Source organism: Cetorhinus maximus, chromosome 20, assembly GCF_964194155.1.
Source record: "Cetorhinus maximus chromosome 20, sCetMax3.hap1.1, whole genome shotgun sequence".
NCBI lineage: Eukaryota > Metazoa > Chordata > Chondrichthyes > Lamniformes > Cetorhinidae > Cetorhinus > Cetorhinus maximus.
Window position 1 is genome coordinate 31,179,690 of NC_135898.1, and position 23,438 is coordinate 31,203,127.

At 45.0% G+C, this 23,438-nt stretch overlaps 1 protein-coding gene across 3 annotated transcripts in view; it reads right to left on the reverse strand.

Annotated features, from left to right (window-relative positions):
- The window catches only part of LOC144695004 (myopalladin-like), a 383,661-nt gene that overhangs the window by 172,270 nt on the left and 187,953 nt on the right, over positions 1–23,438 (reverse strand). For all 3 annotated transcript variants that reach the window (XM_078565852.1, XM_078565849.1, XM_078565851.1), the window contains exons 7-8: positions 19,769–19,910; positions 15,713–15,736 (exon numbers count right to left, since the gene is read on the reverse strand). In XM_078565852.1, coding sequence (XP_078421978.1) covers positions 15,713–15,736; positions 19,769–19,910 — 166 coding nt within the window. The remainder of the gene's footprint in view (positions 1–15,712; positions 15,737–19,768; positions 19,911–23,438) is intronic.

Here is a 23,438-nt window from a genome sequence, read left to right on the forward strand (position 1 = left end):
ATAGTTCATTTTTCTTAAAGGACATCTGTACTTGTTGACTATATATAGATAAATCAGCATTATAATTACATGTCATTTATTGCCATTTGCTTAGTGACTAAAATTACAAAAGTACATCCAAGGTTCTTCGTCTATAGTAATTAAAATAACATATTTGGGTAATGGATTGTTTGTTGCATGTCCGTCATCTCTTGTAGATGGAAGGATGTGAAGAAAAAAAAAGTGGGTGATAAGCATCTGATGTAATGAAATCTTTTTCATGTTTAGTATTAACAAATAAAGTAACAACTTGAAGGGCCATTGGGGAGTGTGATCATTCAGTTAATTATTGAACTATACATGTCCTTTCCAGGTATTTTAAAAATGAAGATAGTCATAAGGTAATTTGATAATTCTGTGATCTGCATGGACAGCAATCATGAATGCGGCAGTCCTCCCAAATGTGCTGGCACTAATCAAACAAAAGTGGCTTCAGTGTACTGGGCACGTCCACAGGATGGAAGATGGTTACATCCCTAAGATCTTCTGTACAGTGAGGTAGCCAAGCCAGGTAACCACTGGGGCACCCAAGGCTCTGCTTCAAGGGTGTTTTCAAGCATGACATGAAGGCCCTAAACATCGACTATCGTACCTGGGATTCATTAGCTGGCAAAAGAGGGAAATGGTGACACCTCCTCTTGGCTGATCTGCACGACCACAGCCAGTGGCTATAGCAGCTTGGTATGAGACACCAACGCCAAAATCAACCAATGTCACTCGATGGCTTCATGTGCAGCAATTGTGGCAGAATCTGCCTCTCAAGGATTGGCCTTCACATCCATCAAAAAAAGTGCACCAAATGAAGACACCCCACCTAAATGGATTGTCTGCCGCATGTTTATCATCTCTTATAGATAGAAGGATGCCAAGGGAAAAGAAATGGGTAGTGAACATTTGATACAAACAATGAAATATTTTCTCATGTTTAGCATTAACATATAAGATAACATCTTGAAAGGCGGCTGGGGAGTGAATTCATTCAGTTAATCACTAAACTGTATATGTCCTTTCCAGATATTTTAAAAGTTAAGAGAGTCATAAGATAATTTTATAAATTCTGCAATCTGCATGGACAATGCATAAATGCACAGGAAGAAGGAGTGACTTATTTTCAGTAAGTCAATATCATATTTGCAAAGAAAGTCACAATCCTTTAACTTTGGAGTTTCTTGTAAAGTACCTAGTGGAAACCTGGAATCAGTCCTGACCTCTGTTTCCCACCTTCGGAGGGAAAATCCTGCCTGTTAACCCTGCTTCTCTCTCCACTGATGCTGCCAGACCCCTTGACTATTACAAACAGTTTCTGTTTTTGTTTCAGAGAAACGTCATATGGCCAAGCCATAGTGGAGACAGATGTGGTCATTCTTTTAGCACATGGATCTGAAAACTGTTATCATAACATAAGAAACTGCTCTGATCCAACATCTGACATTCATTTTCAGTTCCCAAGAGGTGTATATCCTCCCTGCTAATTTAAAGAAAAGTAGAGACAAGTGAATAGGTTAACACAGCCAGTCGAACATGTTAACAGTGCTTTAATACACTGTTCTGAATGTTGCTTCTTTCCTAAAAAGTATTAACAAAAGTTAGTCAAAAAAATTGCTTGTTAAGGCTGATTGTGGGAAATTAATACAGGTGAAGAGAACATGATAGAAAACTAAATTCTGAATTTCAGGTCAAGTTTGTAAGTTAGGTGACAGATATGATGCATTAAGCTCTAAAATGGGTAGCAGTTCAATGTGAAACACAGCTGGAGAGACGCAGGTTATACTATGGGACAGACTCCTGGGGCTGGATTTACCAGTGGGCTCAGGAAAGCCCAGCCCGTGTACTTTTGCTTTTTCCATGCACACCAGACCCCTGTGTAACTTTGCCCAGGAATTTTATTTTTTCACAGAGGTTGTTTTCGCAGTGCATTTTGCGATCCATGAGGAGTGTGGGTGTGGAGGCAGGCCAGTTAGAAGGCCCACCTTCGTTCTCCAACACAGCAGCCTGGCTCCCAATATTTTTTAAAGGCCCCTTCAACCTTACCCCTCACCCACCAATGCCACCTTGGGCCCCTTCAGGTCACCCATGTCAACCCCCATGTACCTCCATAGTTAATCACCCAGTATCCAATATATACAGTTCTCAGGAGCTATAAAGTAGCAATGGGAACTATTTTAAAATCATTTTAAAAAATTAAACCTCCAACAATCGAATAAAACCCTGAATTCAAATGCACTATTGTTGATACTAGGGAAAAAAAACCTACCCCGGTGTAAAAAGAAATGTAATTCCTTTAGTACCTATTAGGTTTGTAAACAAATAAGAAACCACATCAAAGGCATATGCTGTTATTACAGCTTCTTAAAAGTGTCAAATCATTCTTGGATCATTCGACCACTTGCTGAGCTGAAGCCATTATCAATATTCGGAACCCAGCTAAACATTTATAATGGCTACAGCTGCCATAACGAAAGCCTCCAGCTACATTGCCTGAAACTGACATAGCAAAATGGTGTCCATTTCCACTTTAAAGCAGTGTGCTTGTCAATGAATGGAGAGGAGCAGGAGCAGAGATTTCCAAAGCAGCATATTTTAACAGCCAGAGCTGTCAGTCAATTTACATCACAGCACAAAACATGACAACAGAGGATGACAGGACATTTTTTTCACATTTTAGAATGTATTATGACACTTTCTTGAATAGAAAAGGTACTACAATGAATGACAACACTTTCACAATAGTGGTCAATATAAGGGTCAACTTACCTTTGCAGGACAGATCCCAATGATGAATCACTACATTAAAAACACATCTCCGTCGCAATATCGCATTTAATAGCGACATTTGAAGATGTCAAAACATTTTAAGCTTACCTTTCAGAATGTTCCCAACTCCTCAGCAGGCTTCACCCAATGGTCACAAACTCTCCAAGGAGGTGCATTATTTTAGGGCTTCCAAAACCTTGCACCAGCACAGGAAAATTGCATGAAAGAGGAAATCCAATTTTCCTGCGGTCCTTAAAATGGGGTCCCTGATCTTGGAAGGATGTGTGTGCGTTTTGTACCCAAGCTCTTCCCAAACTACGATAAAGCCACACAAAAATGGTATGGTGTCGGAAAGGCAGAGGAAATACCCCAGCAAAATGAAAAACTAAGTTCAGTGTTTCGCTACCTAATTTGCACCTCCATCGGGAGACAAAAATCCGGCCCCAGTTTGCTGAAAGAGAGCTCTACCTGCAGCATGTGAGAAGCTCCCTGGTGAGAATTTCCTTAGGTTACAGAATCACGAAGTGCACTGTTTATGTTTTCATAACAAGAAAAAGACTTAAGAGTCAATGTTCCACTTCTGATGTCCTTATCCGCTGGGAACATACAAAGAGTCATATTTGTCTCGAAATGTTAACTCTGTTTCAGTTTCCATAGATGCTGCCAGACCTGCTGAGCACTTCCAACACTTTCTGTTTATATTTCAGGAAATTGTGCCAATTCCAAGATAGGGCTCTGTATGCGCAATTTCCTGATATGGATTGCCAGTGGGCAAGGCTTCACAACACAATTACCCTTTAATTCTAAGTTTATAAAGTACTTCAGATGTCAAACAGAGCAACTGAGCACTCCAGCTATATATCTGGCCAGAGTTGCACTGGATAACTATGCAAAGCTAAAGCAGTTGTGAAACAGTCTCTCATTTGTCTTTAGGGCACTTGGGAGTCAGGTATGCACCTTATGGTAGTTATAGTGCCAGCTTTTGCATAACCATTCATCCAAAGCCAATACAGAAGTGCAGTATAACTTGCAGCCTTTGTTATATTAAGAAAGCATCAGCACAGGTGATTCTAATTTAAAATAATCAAAGTGTAATGGTGTACAATAAAGAGAATATTGTATGTAGTTCAGATCTGTTTTATGAAATTGTCATTGCATGGTCAAAGTAAACCTGGTTACACAGCTGCAATACCTTGTGACAGCTTAAAGGACTAAATTCCACGAAGGTATCATATTATTGATAAAATGCAGCAATATCATTAGCAATGGATTGATTATATTAAACATGATAGAATATCTAATCTCATTCCTTATATAAAAACAAAAATTGGAAAGCATTGTAGTTCAATCTTTATACCACTGGGGCAAATTTTAAAAGGTAGAATCCTGACATGGACTCTTTCTTGAGAAGAGGGCAGACTGGACAATTAAGTTTGCGGGTCAGCACACCCTGGCCGGAATTTTCTGTCCCCGTTGGTGTCAGGCATCATGATGGACGTGAGCAGACAATACGGCGAGAAGGCCAAAAATCGGTTTCACGACGGCGTGAAACTGTTTACGATCATCCACTCCACCCACCAACAGCGGGCCGTGTTTCCCACTGCCACATGTCGGGAACATCATTTTAATACATCTGCATTCTAATTATAAGTTCTGCTCACCGGAATCATCCCCTCGTGTCAAATTTATCACCCACGTCAGCGGGAAAACATGCCGACCCAGAACATGTCTGCACAAGTGTGACATGCAGAAGTCGGGACTTACTGTTAGGGCCTTGCTCAGATCGCGGACACCCGAGGAGCAGAAGGTGCTGGAGCCCCATAGTTGCCAGGCCCTGGAGGAACACATGCATCGCATGCTGGGTGGATCCTCATGGACATGGCTCTGCTGCGAAGCAGCTCATGGGAGGTGTGAGGTCTCCGTTAGTGTCTGGGGTCTGCTTCGGGACATCAGGATCTTGGCCATGGGCTGCTACAGATGATCGGTGAGGGGGGGCAGAGAGGAAGGTCAAGCTGTGAGTGGAAGAGAAAGGTGTACTCGGGACAGCGGTGGGACAGGAAGGTCTAAGTTTGACTGGGAGAGGAAGATGTACCAGGGGGTCGGGGAGTTGGGGGTGAGGTTGGGAGGGTGGAACAAAGGTGTCAGTGGGGGTGAGGTTAGGAGGGAGGGAAGGAACGAAGGTGTCAGGAGGGGTGAAGTTTGGAGGGGGGATGGAGTATGGGGGAAGAGCATGTAATGGGGGAGAATGCGGCAACTGCGGAGGTAGGTGTGGGGAGGGGGAAGGTGTAAGGGAAGGAGTTCAGAAGGAGGAAAGAGTCCGGGGGCAGGAAAGAGTTTGGAGGGGGAAGGAATCGGGTGGGGGGAGGAAGAAGTTCAGGGGGAGGAAGGAATTCGGAGAGGGGAAGGAGCCAAGGGGAAGGAAGGAGTCCAGAGGGGTGAAGGAGCCCAGGGGGGAGGAAGGAGTCTGAGGGGAGGAGGGAATAGGGGTGGAGGAGGGAGTAAGGATGGGGAAGGGAGTAAGGGGGGTGATGTCTAGGTGAACGTGCAAGGGAGGGGTCTGTGGAGTCGATGACTGCCTCTTGGGGAGTGAAGTGAGGGTGGGCATGGTAGGAGAGAATACCGAGTATGAGAGGGGGCAGAGTGATCCAGTAGGGTGGAAGAGCGAGGGTGCAACAGTAGCAGTGGGAGGGATGGCGAGGGAGGTTGGTGGGGACTCAGAGGCAGATACGGACCCTGGGGGTGGGAAGGAGGAGGTCAAGGAAGTTAATGTGGATGGGGGTGGGATTCTCAGGAAGATTGGGAACGTACAACTTCACCTGGACATCCTGGAAAGAAAAGGGTTCTGGTTGGTAGGTGATGGTGGGGAGGTGGAAGGCGATGCCAAAGGGGTCAACAGTGATGGGGGAAAAGACATGGGTGACTGGGGGAGTGGAAAGGGCGGAGGAGCTGAAAACAAACCTTATAAGGACCATGCTTCTGAAATCAAAACTGAAAGGAGCCTTGTGTTGGACAGGGAGGTGTGCTGCATCGAAGTGCAATCAGTGGGTGGCGGAGATACAGATCAGCTCAGATGGACAACTGAAAGAGAACCCCAGCAGGCAGCATTGAAAATGCTCGGGACAGTGAGATGAGTGTGATGGAAAAAGGCTCCACATGTGCAGGAGAATGCTCGCATGAGGCTCTGAAAGGCCTTGCCACACACACATCTCTCCCTCCAGAATCACTTGTGGTCCGGCTGTGTGCAGCTGAACTGCTAGTGGGGGGGATGCAGTGGGAGGACTTGCGAAGCCTGTAGAGGAAGCTGAAAGACAACATTACACATTACTCAGTGAAAGTGAATATATTTCCAGATTATAAATGACAAAGTTTGTTCACCTGTGCAACCACTTGTGATCAGAAATTCTTAACATTTCTAGGCCCACCACTTCTTCTAGGTGTTGCCCTGACACCTGGATCAGGGGTGGAGACAGCCTGTGCAATGGTTGGCCTGTGACCTCTGATGATTCTGGTGGATAGCCGAGGCCTTGAGGACCCTGGCATGCTGCATCTGCAGTGACAGAGGATGAGGTTAAGGGGGTCATAAGCAAAGGGAGCTGGGATGGAGTGGACAGCCTCTGAGATTCCTGAGTGGATGACCCAGGGGTGTCCAGCTGCCGCTCCTCCTCCCTTCGGGTGGTGAGTGAGACATGGACTCCTTGAGGGGAAGGAGCACCAGGAGAGATGCCGCAGTGCCCTGTTTCCCTTTTGTGTTGCCACTGCAGGAACTCACCCATTGCTACCACAATGGAGTTCAGGTCTGCGTGCATTTCCGCGTTCTGCTGGACAAGGGCCTCCATAGCATCCACCATCCTCCCCATGGAGACCTCCATACGTGCAGATTTGGGCACCACTTCACCAGAAAGCAGGCGGATACACTCCTCTGACTCTCATGCCACTCTGTAGAGGGCTTCCAACAGCTCTGTGTGATTTTCCCCGCCTTCTGCTGGCTCTGCACAATGCATTGGAAGGCCAAATTCAGAGGCTCGTCATCTGACTCAGACCTTACAGATGCCGCTTCCCTAGCGGTCCTCCGAGTGCCGGGGAGCTCGGCTGAACCTGCCTCCTCCTGCTGTGGACTTGTGTCTGTGCGGTGACCATCAGATTGTGAACCTGCGCCTGCGCTAGATCTAGGCCCACCGAGGTGTGTGTCTCTGCGCTGGTGGAGGGTGTGGGTAAGCACTGTGATGGGTCTTTCAGGCTGCTTAGTTCCAGTTCTTCAATGGAGGTGTCCTCTTGGCTGGAGGTGAAGATCTGGATGGAGTTGATAGACTGGCTGGCTGAGGGTGTTGGTCGCTTGGCAGAGCTCCCTGTGAACCAAAGTAGAGATGATTAGTGCATGGCAGCATGGTCAAAAGCAGGAGGGAGAGCACTCACAGTGGTGCTGAGAGAGGGATGATGTGATGCAGCTTCTTCATGTGAGTGTTTGCCACTGACTTCACAGTTGCCGCAGGCACGGTCCATGCCCTCGCCAGTCAGCCAGCACGCTCCTCAAAGTGATTGAGGGGTCTAATGTGGGCCACTCCACCACCAGGCTGGATCCTCTCCCTGATGTTGTGTGCCAGCTTCTCTTGCATGAAAACAAATGAAGAGAGTGTGAGCAGGATGCATGGCGCTGCATGGAATGTTAGTGAGGTGAGTGACACATGGACGGGATGAGGATGCGAGCTCCAGAGGATATGAGCCTGATGGAGATGTGAGGGTGTGTGTGAGAGTTAGTGGTGTTGTCCCTTGAGGTGTGAGATCCCTGTGGATGTATGATGGGTTTGAGAGTGTGAGTTCAGAGCGATGAGAAGAGTGACTTACCCGGGCGGAATGGATTCATCCTCTTCCTGCACTGGGTGACTGTCCTCTTTTGCAGGGCATTGGCACTTACCACCGCTGCCGCCACCTCCCATGCTGGATTGGTGATCTTGCTTGCTGGTCTTTGCCCAGAGAGGGGGTAGAGGACATCACGGCAGGCCTCCACTGCGTCCAGTTTGTGCTTGAAGGAGGCGTCGCTAATTTGGGGGCAGCATATTTACTCCCATTTGGCAGCCATCAGTTCCCAGCAGCTTCTGACCCTTTGAAAAGTGCTAGGTCTGTACAGGGGCGCCCTTTAAATATGGCGTCCAGTTAACTGAAGGCCTGAGGTGACTGCGGGGCAGGAAATCAGTGTCTGCCCAACAGTGACCCGGGAATGTTTCCCAGGAATGAATTATTAATGAAGTGGGATGTGCCAGGAATGGGATAATATGGTGTGAAAAGCCCGGGGGGTGGGGGTGGGGGGTGTTAATTTATTCTTTTTTCCAACTGCAACCACACTTAGTGCAAATCTGGGATGATTCCGCCCCTATTTGTGATTCTCCCAATATTGTAGATTATGGAGCCAGGTTATCAACATGAGATAAACTGACCACAACAGCTGATTATCTGACCTGACTTCCTAACAGTCACTAACACATAAACTTTATACTTATGTGAGATCTATACTTTTCAGTTATTTCTGTTGAATAATATAGACAACTTCGTGTGAGGAGTAGGTGCTACACATGTAACTTTGTAAGTATCAGTCTTGGTATAGTGATAGTTACTAGTAGCTCAGAATCAGGACATGCATTCAAGGCTAACTCCAGTGCTTGCACATAAGCATTGATATTAACTTGGAGGAGAACTGATGGGCACCTTCATAAGGGAGGCCCAACAGGATCAAGTGCCCTTCAGGCACTTAAGAGGTCGCTGTGAGGCCTTCCCCGTGATTGAGGTCCTTGATAATTCAAAAGGTCAGAAAGCTGATCAGAGGCCGGCAGTTCCCCACTGCCAGCACCAGTGGCAGTGGTAGTTGCTGCCGGCAATGCATCCACCAAAGGCCAAGGATCAGCCGGGGACCCCAGACTAAAGGAGAATGAAGGTGGAATGGGGGTCGTAAAGTGTGGTTTGTAGGAAAGAGCAGGGGGGTTTTTCAATGGCCAACCCCTGTCCAAGTTCCTGACTATGAAGGAACCCCACCCTCTCCCGCTGGAGCCCTCTGGCATACCCAATTGGGTTTGCTGGATGGCCTTCTGAGGGTGTGGGACAGCCATCTAGCCATTTAAATCTCTGAGCCACCACTAGATTGCAGTGGGCTCCAAGAATTTTCTGCCTGTCGGGTGGGCAGGCCCGACCCAATCTCTGGCGGGCGGGGAGCCGGACCCTGCCGGAGAAGCGGGCCCCGCCGCCATTTTACGTGGGCGGGCCAATTAAAGCGGGCGGGGGGGATTCCCCAAAAGCAAGAGTGCGCTCTTTCGCGCATGTGCACAAAAGAGCACACATCTCCCTGAGGCTAAGTGCTGCCTCAGGGAGATCGCTGACACTTTGAAAAGTATTAAAAATAAAAAAATTCCCTAACATGCCCCCCTCATGTGACAATCTCACATGAGATGGGACATGTTCATAAATTACAGTAAAACTTTATTAAACTTTTTAAAACCCTGCATGAAACCTCATCCCGCCGGTGGATGAGGGTTCTTGTTTTTGCTATTTGCCGCCAGGGCTCCTGGCCTGCCCACCAACCTTAAGGTTGAACGGGCAGGTCCTTTCATTGTTTAAATGATCCTGTCAATGGCCTCAATTGGCCATTGACAGGTCAGCAGGCGGACAGCTGATTTTGCTGCGCCCCCACCTTCCTGAAAATTTAAATGGGGCGGGATGATGTCGGGGGTTCCCCCTGACGTCATCCCACGTTATGTTACATGTCGGCGAGCGGGCCCCGCCTCCTGCTCACCGACAGCAAAATTCTGCCCAATGGGTGTCAATTGGCTTATTAATGAGCCTAATTGATATCCCAACATCGGGAATCCTGTGACAGTCCCTTCCATGCTCCGACTTAATCTGCATCACCAGAAGTTTGAAGCGGGCCTCTCCCATGATTAAATGGACCTGGCTGCCATGTTTCCCGTCATGACGGACTGCATTAAATCCAGCCCATCATGTGGGAAACCCAGAAGTCAGTGAATCTCTTCTGAGACATTCTAATGTATTATCATTTTATGTCCAGTTTGGGGTAGATTACACGGCAGCAGTTGTGGTGTGGACCCGCATATGATCTCAATTCCAGTATTTACAAGGCTAATCCCAATATGCAAATTGGAGGAGATGGGAGTTAGAAGTAAAAAAAGACAAGGTGTGACAATGGATTTAGAACTCTCAAGGGTAGCACGCTGCTTTAATTGCACCTCCCTGCATGCACTGCTGGAGTTGTGAGATCAATGGTGTTTCACTGTCCCTGGTCCTTGGAGATGTGAGATTAAAGACCTGCCAGCCACCTGCTGACACAATTAAATATCAATAGCCCAGGTGGCATGTAACACGCTGTCATGCTGGCTTGATTTCAACAGCGAGTGAGATCTGATCATCTTCAACATACTTACCTTGCCAGTATTAATTTATATCTTTTCTCTCCACCAGGGTCTCCAGGCAAGCAAGAGTCCATAGACCTCAAAGATGATGAATCCTCAGAGGAGCTGATTCTATCTGAAGATACACTGTGACAGGAATCATGCAAGCCATGCACTCGCTGCAGGGGTTCCTCAGAGTAGTGTCCTCGGCCCAGCCATCTTCAGCTGCTTCATCAATGACCTTTCTTGCATCATAAGATCAGAAGTGGGATGCTCGCTGATGACTGCACAATGTTTAGCACCATTCATAACTCCTCAGATACTGAAGCAATCCATGTCCAAATGCAGCAAGACCTGGACAATATCCAGGCTTGGGCTGACAAGTGGCAAGTAACATTCACACCACACAAGTGTCAGGCAATGACCATCTCCAACACGAGAGAATCCAACCGTCGCCCCATGACATTCAATGGCATCATCATCACTGAATCCCCCACTATCAAGATCCTGGGGATTACTATTAACCAGAAACTGAACTGGACTAGCCATATAAATACTGTGATAAAAACAAAAAACTACTGCGGATGCTGGAAATCCAAAACAAAAACAGAATTACCTGGAAAAACTCAGCAGGTCTGGCAGCATCGGCGGAGAAGAAAAGAGTTGATGTTTTGAGTCCTCATGACCCTTCAGCAGAACTGAATGAAGTTAGGAGAGGGGTGAAATATAAGCTGGTTTAAGGTGTGTTTGGGGGGGGGGGGGGGGGGGGGAGAGAAGTTGGGGGAGGGGGTGGTTGTAGGGACAAGCAAGCAGTGATAGGAGCAGATAATCAAAAGATGTTACAGACAAAAGGAACAAAGAGGTGTTGAAGGTGGTGATATTATCTAAGAGAATGTGCTAATTAAGAATGGATGGCAGGACACTCAAGGTACAGCTCTAGTGGGGGTGGGGTGGAAAGACTGACAGGGCATTACAGTTATAGATTTAAAAATAATAGAAATAGGTGGGAAAAGAAAAATCTATATAAATTATTGGAAAAAACAAAAGGGAGGGGGAAGAAACGGAAATGGGGGTGGGGATGGGGGAGGGAGTTTAAGATCTAAAGTTGTTGAATTCAATATCATCTTCCTCATCTTCCGACTAGGCACTTTACAGCCTTCCGGGCTGAATATTGAACACCACAACCTGGAAGTTCCCCTCCAAGTCACTCACCATCCTGACTTCGAAATATATCGCCATTCCTTTACTGTCGCTGGATCAAAATCCTGGAACTCCCTCCCTAACAGCACTGTGGATGTACCTACACCACATGGACTGCAGCGGTTCAAGAAGACAGCACACCACCATCTTCTCAAGGGAAACTAGGGATGGGCAATAAATGCTGGCCCAGCCAGCGAAGCCCACATCCTGTGAATGAATTAAAAAACGTAGATGACATTGGATCTTGAACAGGAAATACTGGATGATCTTTAGTATGTTGTATGAGTGGAATTCTTAAAGAATGAAATAAATATATTTGTGGAGAGTGGAGAAATGACATTGTATTGCCTTATTTAAAGTATGCCCATTCTACATTATTTACACTTTTGTAATTTCTTTGCTGTTTTAGCAGAGATGCTCTTTTTCATAGCCAATTATAAATAGGTTAAAATAGTATCCAAAAATTTCAAATGAATGTATTAAGTCTTCCCATATTGTTATCCTGCAGGTAGTGTCATTTCAACGCTAGAATCTTGTTTTGATTATGTAAAATAAAATGCTTCACTTGAAATTCAATCCACAAAAGGTTTTTAACTATGGAAATACAACACCCCTGCCCGACCATAGGCTGCAGCTATTCAAGAAGGTGGTTCATTAGTCCCTTCTCAAGGTCAATTAGGAATTGGAAATAAATGCTGGCCTTGTCAGTGGCGCACAGGGTGGAATTGTCCCAGACGTTTTACCTACTGGCCTTTCACGCCGTACCATCCCAAACACACCACATTAATTAGACATTCCCGGGATACATGCCGTTTCAATGGCGGGTGGGCTCCGATTCTCCTGCCACGCAGCCACCGCGCCATTTCATCACGCCAGGCACCACATTTAAAGTACAGCCGCGCTCAGTGCTTCCAGCCCAGGACTGAAGCAAAGAAGACATGGCCCCGAAAGGCAGGAAGAGTGTAGCCCTCAAGTGCCTTCTAGACACCGTGGAGGCCTGCTGTGACATCATCTCCCCCCACTCTGGCCGTAGGAGGGGCAGCAACATTACCACTCCAGCTTGGTGGGCAATGGCAGTGGTGATCAGTGCCAATGTTGCACAGAAGACATTAGTCATCCATTGCAGACAGAGAATGAATAATCTCATTCATGCAGCCAGGGTGTGGCAACCATCTCATCACTCTAAACTCGCACACACTCAAGCCCATCACACAGTCACTGGCACCTCACTCACTGCCAGCTCAAGAGACATCACCACCCATTCTCACACACATACCCGCACATGTCCATCTGACCTCATCTCCTCTGGAGACTGCCTCCTCAGTCCTCACCAGCTTGAGGCCACTTGCACAGATCAACATGTGCCCCCACACATACCCTGGGATACCCTCCTTCCCCAGTCCAGCCCTCGTCCTGCAGCCTCTTCCCTTGCCTGAGGCCACTTCCCCCCTTCCCCAACAAGCCCAGCCCTGCAGCCTTTGAAAAACCACCCACATATGGCTGATCTGGTAGGTGGAGACCTACCTGTGAGCTCCCCTATAAGTGATGTGGTGCTGTCTGTGAAGCCTGGCGCTGATGGCTGCGAGTGCTGACCGAAGCAAGGTGGGCAAACAAACCTTCAAGTCCCGAGTGAAGTGCAGCTCGCCAAGTGCACGCTTTAAATATGCTGTTTTGAAACATGTGGGCATGTTTTCCTGCCAACGATCCAGCAGGGTGAGGGGAATGAGTCCGGTGAGCTGGCCTTATAATGATATGCTGATGTATTACAGTGAGGTTCCCAACGTCGGATGGTGGGGAATGCGGCCCGCCATCGGCAGGCTAAGCAGATGTTTGCAAACTGGTTTCACAACTGGTTTTACTCTTTTTAACTTTATAACCTAAACTTGGGTGTAAGGAACAGCCTCATAAAGTTTGCAGATATGAAACTTGGCAAAATAGTGGATAGAGACTAAGGATAGTTATAGATATCAGGATGGTGAAATGAACGGCAGGTGGAGCTCAATACAGAGAAATGTCAAATGATGCACTGTTGAGGGGATTAATATAGAAAGACAACACACTATAAATGGCATGACTTTCAAAAGTGCAGATGACCAGGGAGACCTTGGTGTCCATATACACAAATCCTTAAAGGTGGCAGGGCAGGATGAGAAGGTGGCTGAGAAAGCAAATTGGGTTACTCTGGTTTATAAATAGAGAAATTAATATAAAAAGAGACCATGTTAGTGCTTTATGGGCAGAATCTTTCTCTAGTCAGGCAGGCGCACGCCTGTCCCGAACGGGAGAAAAATAGTACGCGATGATGTGGGGTGAGCATCCCGATGTCATCACACACTTGCTCAATATTTCAGTCGGCGGGTGCGCGCGAGTCAGCAGCGTACCTGCCGATAATTAAGAGGGCTGTTAAGCCCATTAATTAATTAAGTAGATTGAATTTTTCCCTGCCCATCCAACCTTACGGTTGGCGGGCGGCGAATAGGCCAAGTGGCCTGCAATTTTGCAAAACTTTATCCACGGGCGGGATGAGGTTTCGACCAGGGATTAAAAAAAATAAAAGCTTTTAAAACTAATTTTTAACATGTCCCTGCTCATGTGACAGTCATAAGAGGGGACATGTTTTCCTTATTTTTCAGCTGTTTATTTTTAATGTTCAAAATCTTCAGCTCCCTGTGGCAGCGCTGTTCCTTCAGAGAGCTTTCACTGCGTGCTCCCCTGCACCTGCACCGACTTCTGCGCTTGCTCTCCTCCCCCAACCCCACCTAGGCATCACTGAGCTTTTCAGCACACGGTTCACAGTGTGAAGTCGGAGTCGGGGCCCAATTGTGGGCGGCGGTCGGTTTCACAGCCGCTCCAGGACCAGCCCGTCGTACCCATCCAACGAGGTAAAAATCCTGCCCATATAAATCGTTGGTTAGACGTCAGCTAGAGTATTATGGAGAATTCTAGGCATTCAGGAAATATGTAAAAGCCTTAGGACACAGAAGAGGTTTACCAGGAAATTACCAGGGATAAGGGGCTTCAGTTATGAGGAGAGGTTGGAAAAGTTAGAACTGCTCTCCATGGAGCTAAGAAGTTTAAGCGATGACCCAGAAAAGGTTTTCAGATGATGAAAGGTTTTGTTAGAGTAGATAGAGAAAAACTATTCTCTCTGGCAAGAGGGTCAATACTCGAAGGCAAAAGGGAAATGAGGAGAAATGCTTCCACTCGGAGAGTAGTCTAGATCTGGAACGGTCTGTCAGGAAAGGTAGTGGAAGCTGATTGCATAAATAATTTTAACAGGGAGTTGGACAGATATTTGAGGATCAATAACTGACAGGGTTATGAACAAAGTGGGAATATGAGACTAAGCATGGCCGCTATTTAAAAGAGCCAACACGGGCCAATGGAGCAAATGGATTCCTGCTGTGTTGTATAATTCTATGTGACAGCCCTTGGATTGAAATGTATATATAATCAATAGCACCCAGAACCCTGGAATCCAGACAGAAGTGAAAACAACTGCCCATTTATTCTGCTATTGTCATGCCTTGAGAAACTGACTTGCCTGCCTTAGACATTTGTATGCAGGCAACTGATGAACCCTAGCACTGAAAGGAGTCAGAGACAAAGAAATTGGGGGCAGTGGTGGTGTCCTTTACTTTGATGGACAAGGCATTCTTTGGTGTTAAAATTCCCCTCCCCACACATTCTTTCCAGCAGCCACACTGAAAAATGAACAATGACATTACCTCCAAGTCTAAGCTCTCTCTGCAGATCACTTATGTAATGACATGATTAAATTCAACATAACTGGATTCCCAGCACATACAAAGGGGGTGCATATTGAAGATAGGATTACAAATCTATTGCCCCACATTCCCACCAATTCTTGTACCCATGCTCTTTCAAATGAGGCTTCCTTCCCTACCTTTCAGAGTACAAATTCACCCATAATATAGGGGAGTCTTGCTCCATGCACTTAACTGTCAAATTGGCACTAAATTTGGATTTGGGCTGCATATACAATATAACTGTAATGTTGTTGTGTGCTGTACAGCTTTAATAACTTCACAAAGTATATGTGCTCTTGAAAACTATCATGACTTGGCTGATAGTACATAATTTCTAGAAAAGCTTGCGGCTCACACTGAGACCCAACCCTTATTCGATTTGTTTCTAGTTTCACCCTGTGATTGTACAAGTGAATTCACAAGAAAAAAATGCACAGTGGACACTGGTAATTCCCCTCCCTTAGGAAAATTTGTGAACCATTCAATTTCTGGCTAGCTTTGTTGAAGGCCCTACACAATAAAAATGACTAAGGACCCCCGAAAGGTGCAGCCACTTACCTGAATCACTCATTGACCGTGGCTCTAAATAAATAGCAAGGAAATAGAAAAGAGGCAATAAGTTTATTAGGAATTTTATCATCTGGACAACATTTTTCAAAAGAAGCATTTAATAACAGTTAAGATTTACAAACTAAAAACGTAGCTTTGCAAATTTTAATTCAGTTGAATCTGCCAAGCATTTTGGAATGGTTTTAAGGCTAGAAATTTGAAAATATTTCAAATGTGTTGTCAAAAAACATATTTTCAAATCAGGAACAATAGCATAGGGATAATGTTATGGGACTAATAATCCAGAGTTCTGGACGAATGCTCTAGCGACATGAGTTCAAATCTCGACAGGGAATTTTAAATGCAATTAATACGTATGAAATAAAAAGCTAGTATAAATAATGGTGACCATGAAATTAACTGATTGTTGTTTTAAAAACCCATAATGATCTTTAGGGAAGGAAATCTGCCATCTTACCTGATCTGGCCTACGTGTGATTCTAGACCCATAGCAATGTGGTTGACTTTTAACTGCCTAATGAAATAACCTAGCAAACTACCCAGTTGTATCAAACCAATACAGAAAAGTCTAAGAACAATAAAACTGGGGACACTAGTCAGTATCGACCTAGATATCGAATACGACACATGCTCCTAAGTCAATCTTGCAAAGTCCTCCTCACTAACATCTTGCAACTTGTGCCAAAATTGGAAGAGCAGGCCAAGAGACTGGTCAAGTAATAATTTGACGTAGTCATACTCGCAGAATCATACCTACAGCCAATGTTCCAGACTCCTTCAGCACCATTCCTATTTATGTTCTACCCCACTGGCAGGACAGATCTACCAGAGGTGGCAGCACAGTCAGAGAGGAGCGGCTCTGGGAATCCTCACCATTGACTCTGAAACCCAGGAAGTCATCAGGTCAAACATGCATAAGGAAGCCTCCTATCTATTACTACCCAACCACACCCTTCCTCAACTGAAGAATCAGTATTCCACCATGTTGAACACCACTTGGAAGAGGCACTGAGAGTAGCAAGAGTACAGAATGAACTCTGGTTGGGAGTGGAGGGGGAGAGGGAATTTCAATATCCATCACCAATTTGGCTCGGTAGCGAGCTTGGTATGTAATAATGCTAAGCCGTGAATGATGTAGCTGCCAATTTGGGCCTGAAGCAGGTGGTGATAAAGCAATGTGAAGAAAATGCCCTTGTTCACCAATCCACCTGTTGCAGAGGCGTCTATCCATGACAGCAATGGTAGGAGAGACCACCACACAGTTATTGTGAAGACAAAGCCCTGTGTTCAGACTGAGGATACCTGCCATTGGTGTTGTGTGACACTACTACCTTGCTAAGTAAGGTAGATTCAGACCAGATTTAGCAGCTCAAAACTGGACATCCATGGAATGCAGTAGGCCATCAGCAGCAGCAGAATTATGCTCCACTGCAATTTGTAACCTCATGGCCTGGCATAGTCCTCATTCTAACATTACCATCAAATCAATGAGGTGCCAAAGTGGTGAAACTACAACACAAGACTGCAAGCCTGCTAAACAGCAGAAGCAGCACATTATAGACAAAGCTAAGTGATCCCACAACTAACAAATCAATAAAGGCCAATGTGCCATTTGTCTTCTTAATTGCTAGCTGCACCTTCCTGCTAACTTTCTATGTTCCTTGTGTACGAGCACACCCAAGTGTCCCTGAACATCAATATTTACAAGTTTCTTTTAAAAAATATTCTGCTTTTCTATTCTTACGACCAAAATGAATAACCTCCTCACATTATACTCCATCTGCTATCCTGTTGCCCACTCACTTAACATGTCTATAATTCTTTGCAGCCTTTCTGTGTCCTCTTCACAACTTACATTTCCACCTAGCTTTGTTGATAGCTAAGGCCCAAGCACTGATCCTTGCGGCACTCCACTAGTCACATTCTGCCACCTAGGGAATGCCCCATTTATGCCTACTCTTTGCTTCCTGTGCATTAAGCAATCCTCTTTCCATGCTAATATATTAACCCCAATTCTATGAGCACTCATCTTGCCTATTAATTTTTTGGGTGGCATCTTATCAAATTCTTTTTGGAAATTCAGACATACTACAACTACTGGTTCCCTTTACCTACATTGCTTGTTACACCCTCAAAGAACTCTAATAAATTTGTCAAAACGCAATTTCCCTTTTGTAAAACCATGTTGATTCTATCTGATCATACTATAATGTTCTAAGTACTTTGTTCAGACTTCTTAAATAATAGATTGCAGCATTTTCCAGACAACCAATGTCAGGCTAATGGCCTGTAGAAAACAGTTCCTTGTTTCCTCTCTCCCTCCTTTGTTGAATAGCAGTGTCACATTTGCTAACTTCCAGCTTGCTGGGACCGTTCCAGAATTTTGGAAAATCATTGCCACTGCAGCTATCTCTTTAGAACCCGAGCATGTAGGCCATCAAGTCCTGAGGGTTTTGTCTGATTTTAGTCCTTTAAGTTTCTCCAGTACTTTTTCTCCGCTTATATTAATTTCCTTAATTTCCTCACTTTTTAGCGCCATGGTTACCCTCTAATTCTGCATGCAAGTGGTGTCTTCTACTGTGAAGACAGAAACAAAGTATTTGTTCAATGTCACTGCCATTTCCTCATTCCCCATCATAATATCTCCTACCTCTGCTTCTAAGGGACTAACGTTTACTTTTGCTACTCTCTTCCTTTTTATATACTCTTACAATTTGTTTTCATATTCCTGGCTATTTCACTCCCACATTCTATTTTTTCCCTTTTTGATTAACTTTTTGGTGGCCCTCTGCTGGTTTCTAATACACTCCCAATCCTCAGGTTTGCTAATATTTTTTGCAACCTTATAAGCCTCATATTTTAATTTAACACTATCCTTAACTTCCTGAGGAAGCCACATATGGATCTTTCTTGCTGAGATTTTGTTTTTCAATGGAATGCATTTTTGTAGAATATTTTGAATTGCTTCTCACTGTTCATTTACTACCATGCCATTTAGTCTATTTTCCCAATCAACCTTAGCCAGTTCTCCTCTCAAATCTATGTAATTAGCTTTTTGTTTAAGTTTAAGATTCTTGCTTGTGATTGGAGCATGTCGCTTCAAACTTAACATGGAATTCGAATGTCTTATGATCACTATTTCCCAGCGGGTCTTTTACTATGAAATGAGAAATTAACCCTGCCTCATTACACAGTACTGGATCCAAAATAGCTTTATCCCTTGTTGGTTCCACAAAGTATTGCTCCAGGATACCGTCACAAAAACAGTCTACAAACTCATTTTCGTTTGATTGGTCCAGTCTATATATAGAGAGTCTCCCATAATTATTACATTGCCTTTGTTATACGCTCCAATAATTTCTTGTTTAATGCTTTGACCAACAGTATAACTATTTTAGGGGCCTAAAACTACTCCAATCAGCGTTTTCTGACTCTTGCTATTCCTAATCTCATACTTGTACTGATTCTACTTCATGATCTTCTGAGCAAAGATCCTTTCTCACTAATGTCCTAATGTCATTCTTTACTAACAGGGCTACCTCTCCTCCTTTGCCATTCTGTTTGTCTTTTCAAAATATTGTGCACCCTGGAATATTTATTTCCCAACCATGGTCACCATGTAACCATGTCTCTGTAAAGCTGATAAGAACCAAACCATTTACCTCTATTTGTGCCACTAGTTCATCTATTTTATTGCGGAGGTTTCACGCATTCAGGTAAAGAGCCTTTAATTTTGTTTTTTACTACCACCCCTTGTATGGGCCTTATTCGCTGATGCACAATTACTGTTAAACTTTCTGTCCCTTCCTGTCCCACTCTGCTTGTTTTTATCTGCATCGCTACACTGTTTTGTTGCCTTGGATTTTTCCCTTCAGAAAATTTGCCTTTAAGCAATGTGCTAGTTATCCAGAATACATAAACAATTAGACTTACAAACTTTCAAATTAATCCCTATATAGCCTTCCAAATAATACAATATGATTCCAGAATGAACAGTTATATTAGGTGTGTTCATTAATCATTACTATAATAAACAATACTTACTCTTCTGCAGGATTCGAAAATCAGGGGAATCTTCTATTAAAGTTTCCTCTCTGTACCATTCCATTTTCGGGAAAGGTACTCCTTTAATACGGCATTCCAACACGACCAGCTGCCCTTCTTTAGCTGTCACATCTTGCAGCGGCTGCAAATCGTGTACATGTTAATTAAAGTTTTTTTCTTGGCTAAGTACTTACATTATTGCTTCACAAAAGAGTGTAAATGTACTCCAGGTGCCCTTTTCATATTTTAGTTCATATCTTTTGAATAATTGTAACTATAACCAGCTGTTATTGTCACAACACACTGATATATGGGAAAGAGAGATAATTACAGAAAAAAAATCCAATTCCTGTTTAAATAAATACATGGATTGGATGGATAATAGCAAGATAGTTAGATAATAAGTGATTGAGAGGTAGATAAATACACTGACAAATTGCTATATCCTTATATTTTAAGATTTTTACTGGGTTGGCTGAGAAGAGATATTTGTCTTAAGTTACAATTTGTTTTTGATAGAAAATCAGATCATGATACAAAGGCCAGGATTTTCCCCTCGGCGATTTGGGGTTGGGCCCGGTCGCCGAGGGGAAAATGATGTGGGATGCTGTCGGGAGGAACCCCCGACGTCATCTCGATCCCTTTAAATATTCATGAAGGCGGGCAGACAGCGAAATCAGCTGTCTGCCCGCCGACCTGTCAATGGCCAATTAAGGCCATTGACAGGCTAAGTAACCTTATGAAACACCCTGCCCGGCCAACCTTAAGGCTGGCGGGCAGGCCAGGAGCCCCAGCGGGCTGCAGATTATTAATGAAACTTCATCCACTGGCGGGATGAAGTTTCATGTCCGTTTTTTAAAAATTTAATAAATTTTATGTGTTTATTATTAACATGTCCCATCTCGTGTGACATTGTCACCTGAGGGGGACATGTTAATAATTTTAATATTTATTTATTTTTAGAGTTTACTTACCTATCACGAATCTCCCTGAGACAGGACTTTGCCTCAGAGAGCAGTGAACACATGCGCGAAAGAGTGCACTTTGACAGATGGGGATTCCCTCCACCCCAACCCCGCACAGGGAGCGCATAACGCTTCCTGTCAAGCAGGCCGCTGGACGGGCCTTAATTGGCCCGCCCACTCAAAATGGCGGCGGACCCCATTTCGGCGGCGGGGTTTGGCTGCCCACCCGCCGGTGGGGCCCGCACGCCCATTGAGGTAAGAATTCTGCCCAAAGAATTAACTCCCAGAATGCCAGCATACTTTTCTGACTTGGTAGCAAGAAGTCAAAGCTGCTGAAACTGAGGGGTTACTTCAAGTTTAGTCATTAGACTCGCAAAGGGCCAGTAATATTGTTATATCAAAGCAATAACAAACATTGGACAGAATCGTTCTCAACTAGAGAAAGAGGGAGAAAGGGGAGAAAGATTAATCTTTCACCTTCCCCATAGATTGGTCCATTGCATTGTCAAACACAACTACCACTTTTAATGAGGGACCTTCTTTCTTCTTGACATCTAAATTGCATTTTCATCCAAGACACCTTCTGATTTCAATGAATGAAACCAAACCAACATTACACATGCAAAGAAATGCTGAAATGTACTAACAACCACCTTCCCAATGGCCAGGGTTTTACATTGGTTGGGCGGGCTCGGTGGGAGCGGGCAGGGGCGGTTGGGAACCTGACTACCGCCCGCGATCGGCTCTGCATCACCATTTTACACAGGCAGGCCAATTAAGACCCGCCCAGCGTAATATGCGACTCTGGCATCAGCGAGAAGGGGCGGGCAAGGGCAAGGGCTCAATGTCCGCCGGGTCCAATGGCGACCTGGCGGCCGATTCAAAAGCGGCCACGGCAGCCATGTGAAGGCTGCCATTGACTCGGAGGACTGTAGTTATGGAGAATGTCAGTGCTGAACATGGCAGGTGGAAGGGCAGGTCGGCAGGGCAGTCAGCCCCGTGTTTTTCCGATGAGTGTCTCACTACCCTCCTGGAGGAGGTGGCAGCATGCCGGGATATACTTGTCCCCAATGACAGGAGGAGGAGGCCCTCCCATCTCACCAAAAATGCCTGGGAGGAGGTGACGTCCAGGGTGAGCTCCCAAGATGTGGTGAGACTCGGGTGCAGTGCTGTAAGCGCTTCAATGATCTCCTGCAACTGGGAAGGGTGAGTACCGTGTTGGCATGGGTCACCAAGCACAGAAGTTAGGAGCAGTGCCCCCCACCCAGAGTTTTTAGAGTATGAGTGGCAAATGTCAATGAGGCAGCATCTGGCAAGGAATTGTACCCCGGCAGTTTGAAATGAGTGTCTTGCAGCTCCAGGGTTACGAATAGGCTGAGCCCTGCGAGGTGGGGTTGGCCAGGCTGCATTGGCAGTGCAGGTACAGGGTGGACTAATCAATGCTCCTCTCTCCGTTCAGGAGAAGACATCCCACAACAATGCTGAAAGGTTGCGGATTGGCGGAGGTTCACCCCACCTTCTAATCTTGACCAGATACAAAGTGGAGGCACTGGAGCTGGAGAGGCGCCATGTGCCTAGGTCAGCCGGCCGTGGTGAGGTTGGGGTGCCACAGGGAGGTAAGAGTGCAGTGCATGGAGGTCAGAATGTCTGTAATAACAACCATTCCACTGTTGTCTCTATATTGATGTGAGCTACAAACATGGAAGCTCTATTGATAATGGAAAGACGTGGGTGGGTTGTCGAATGTCTGGAAAGGTGGTAGCTTGGTGGGCTGAGAGGGAACATTCCTGCTCCCTCTAGTCACAAGCAGTGCTGTCAGAGCACTTAGTTTTACCCCAAATCTGTCCACACCTCCCTTGAGCTGCCAGCTTTCCTGAGGCCTGGGAAACTCAACTGGTCAGGGTTAAACCTGTAAGGAGAACTGGCTAAAACTAACTGGGTAAATAAATTAAAAGGTATGGTGGTAAATGAACAGTGGAAAACATTTAAAGAAACAATTCAAAATGTTCAACAAATATACATTCCACTGAAGAACAAAAACTCAAAAGAAGGACCCATTCGTGACTCACTCAGGAAGTTAAGGATAGTATTAGGTTAAAAAGAGACGCTTACAATGTTGCAAAAAATAGCAGCAAGTCTGAGGTTTGGGAGTGTTTTAGAGGCCAATAAAGGGCCACCAAAAAGTTGATAAAAAGGGAAAAAAATAGAATCTGAGAGTAAACTAACCAGAATATAAAAACAGGTTATTAGAGCTTTTATAAGTATATAAAAAGGAGGACAGTAGCTAAAGTAAACATTGGTCCCTCACTTAAAGTTGTGGCTTCGTTCCTGAAAATCACGGCTTTAAGTGAAACCACTTACAAGTGAATCATTGATTCCTATAGGAACCTATGTTAAATCCAGAGCTGGGGTCTTTTGGACATTTCTCGCCCGGACAAAACTTTGTACAAGTTGAAATATAGTATTGTACATGTGCAGTACTGTGCATATCTAGCTGAAATAACTTGCAAAATAAAATATATCACTAAATATAAAGGATATACTGTACAATACAGTATCCAATAAAAAAATAATTCACCATAGTTTTAGCTTGAGCAGGCTCCATCTAGTGGCAGAAGTTGGTCGGTGGTGTTATAAGCTGAAGTCCCAGAACTACCTGCACTGACCCACCTTCCATCACTGGATAGAGCCAAGGAGTTCAGCAT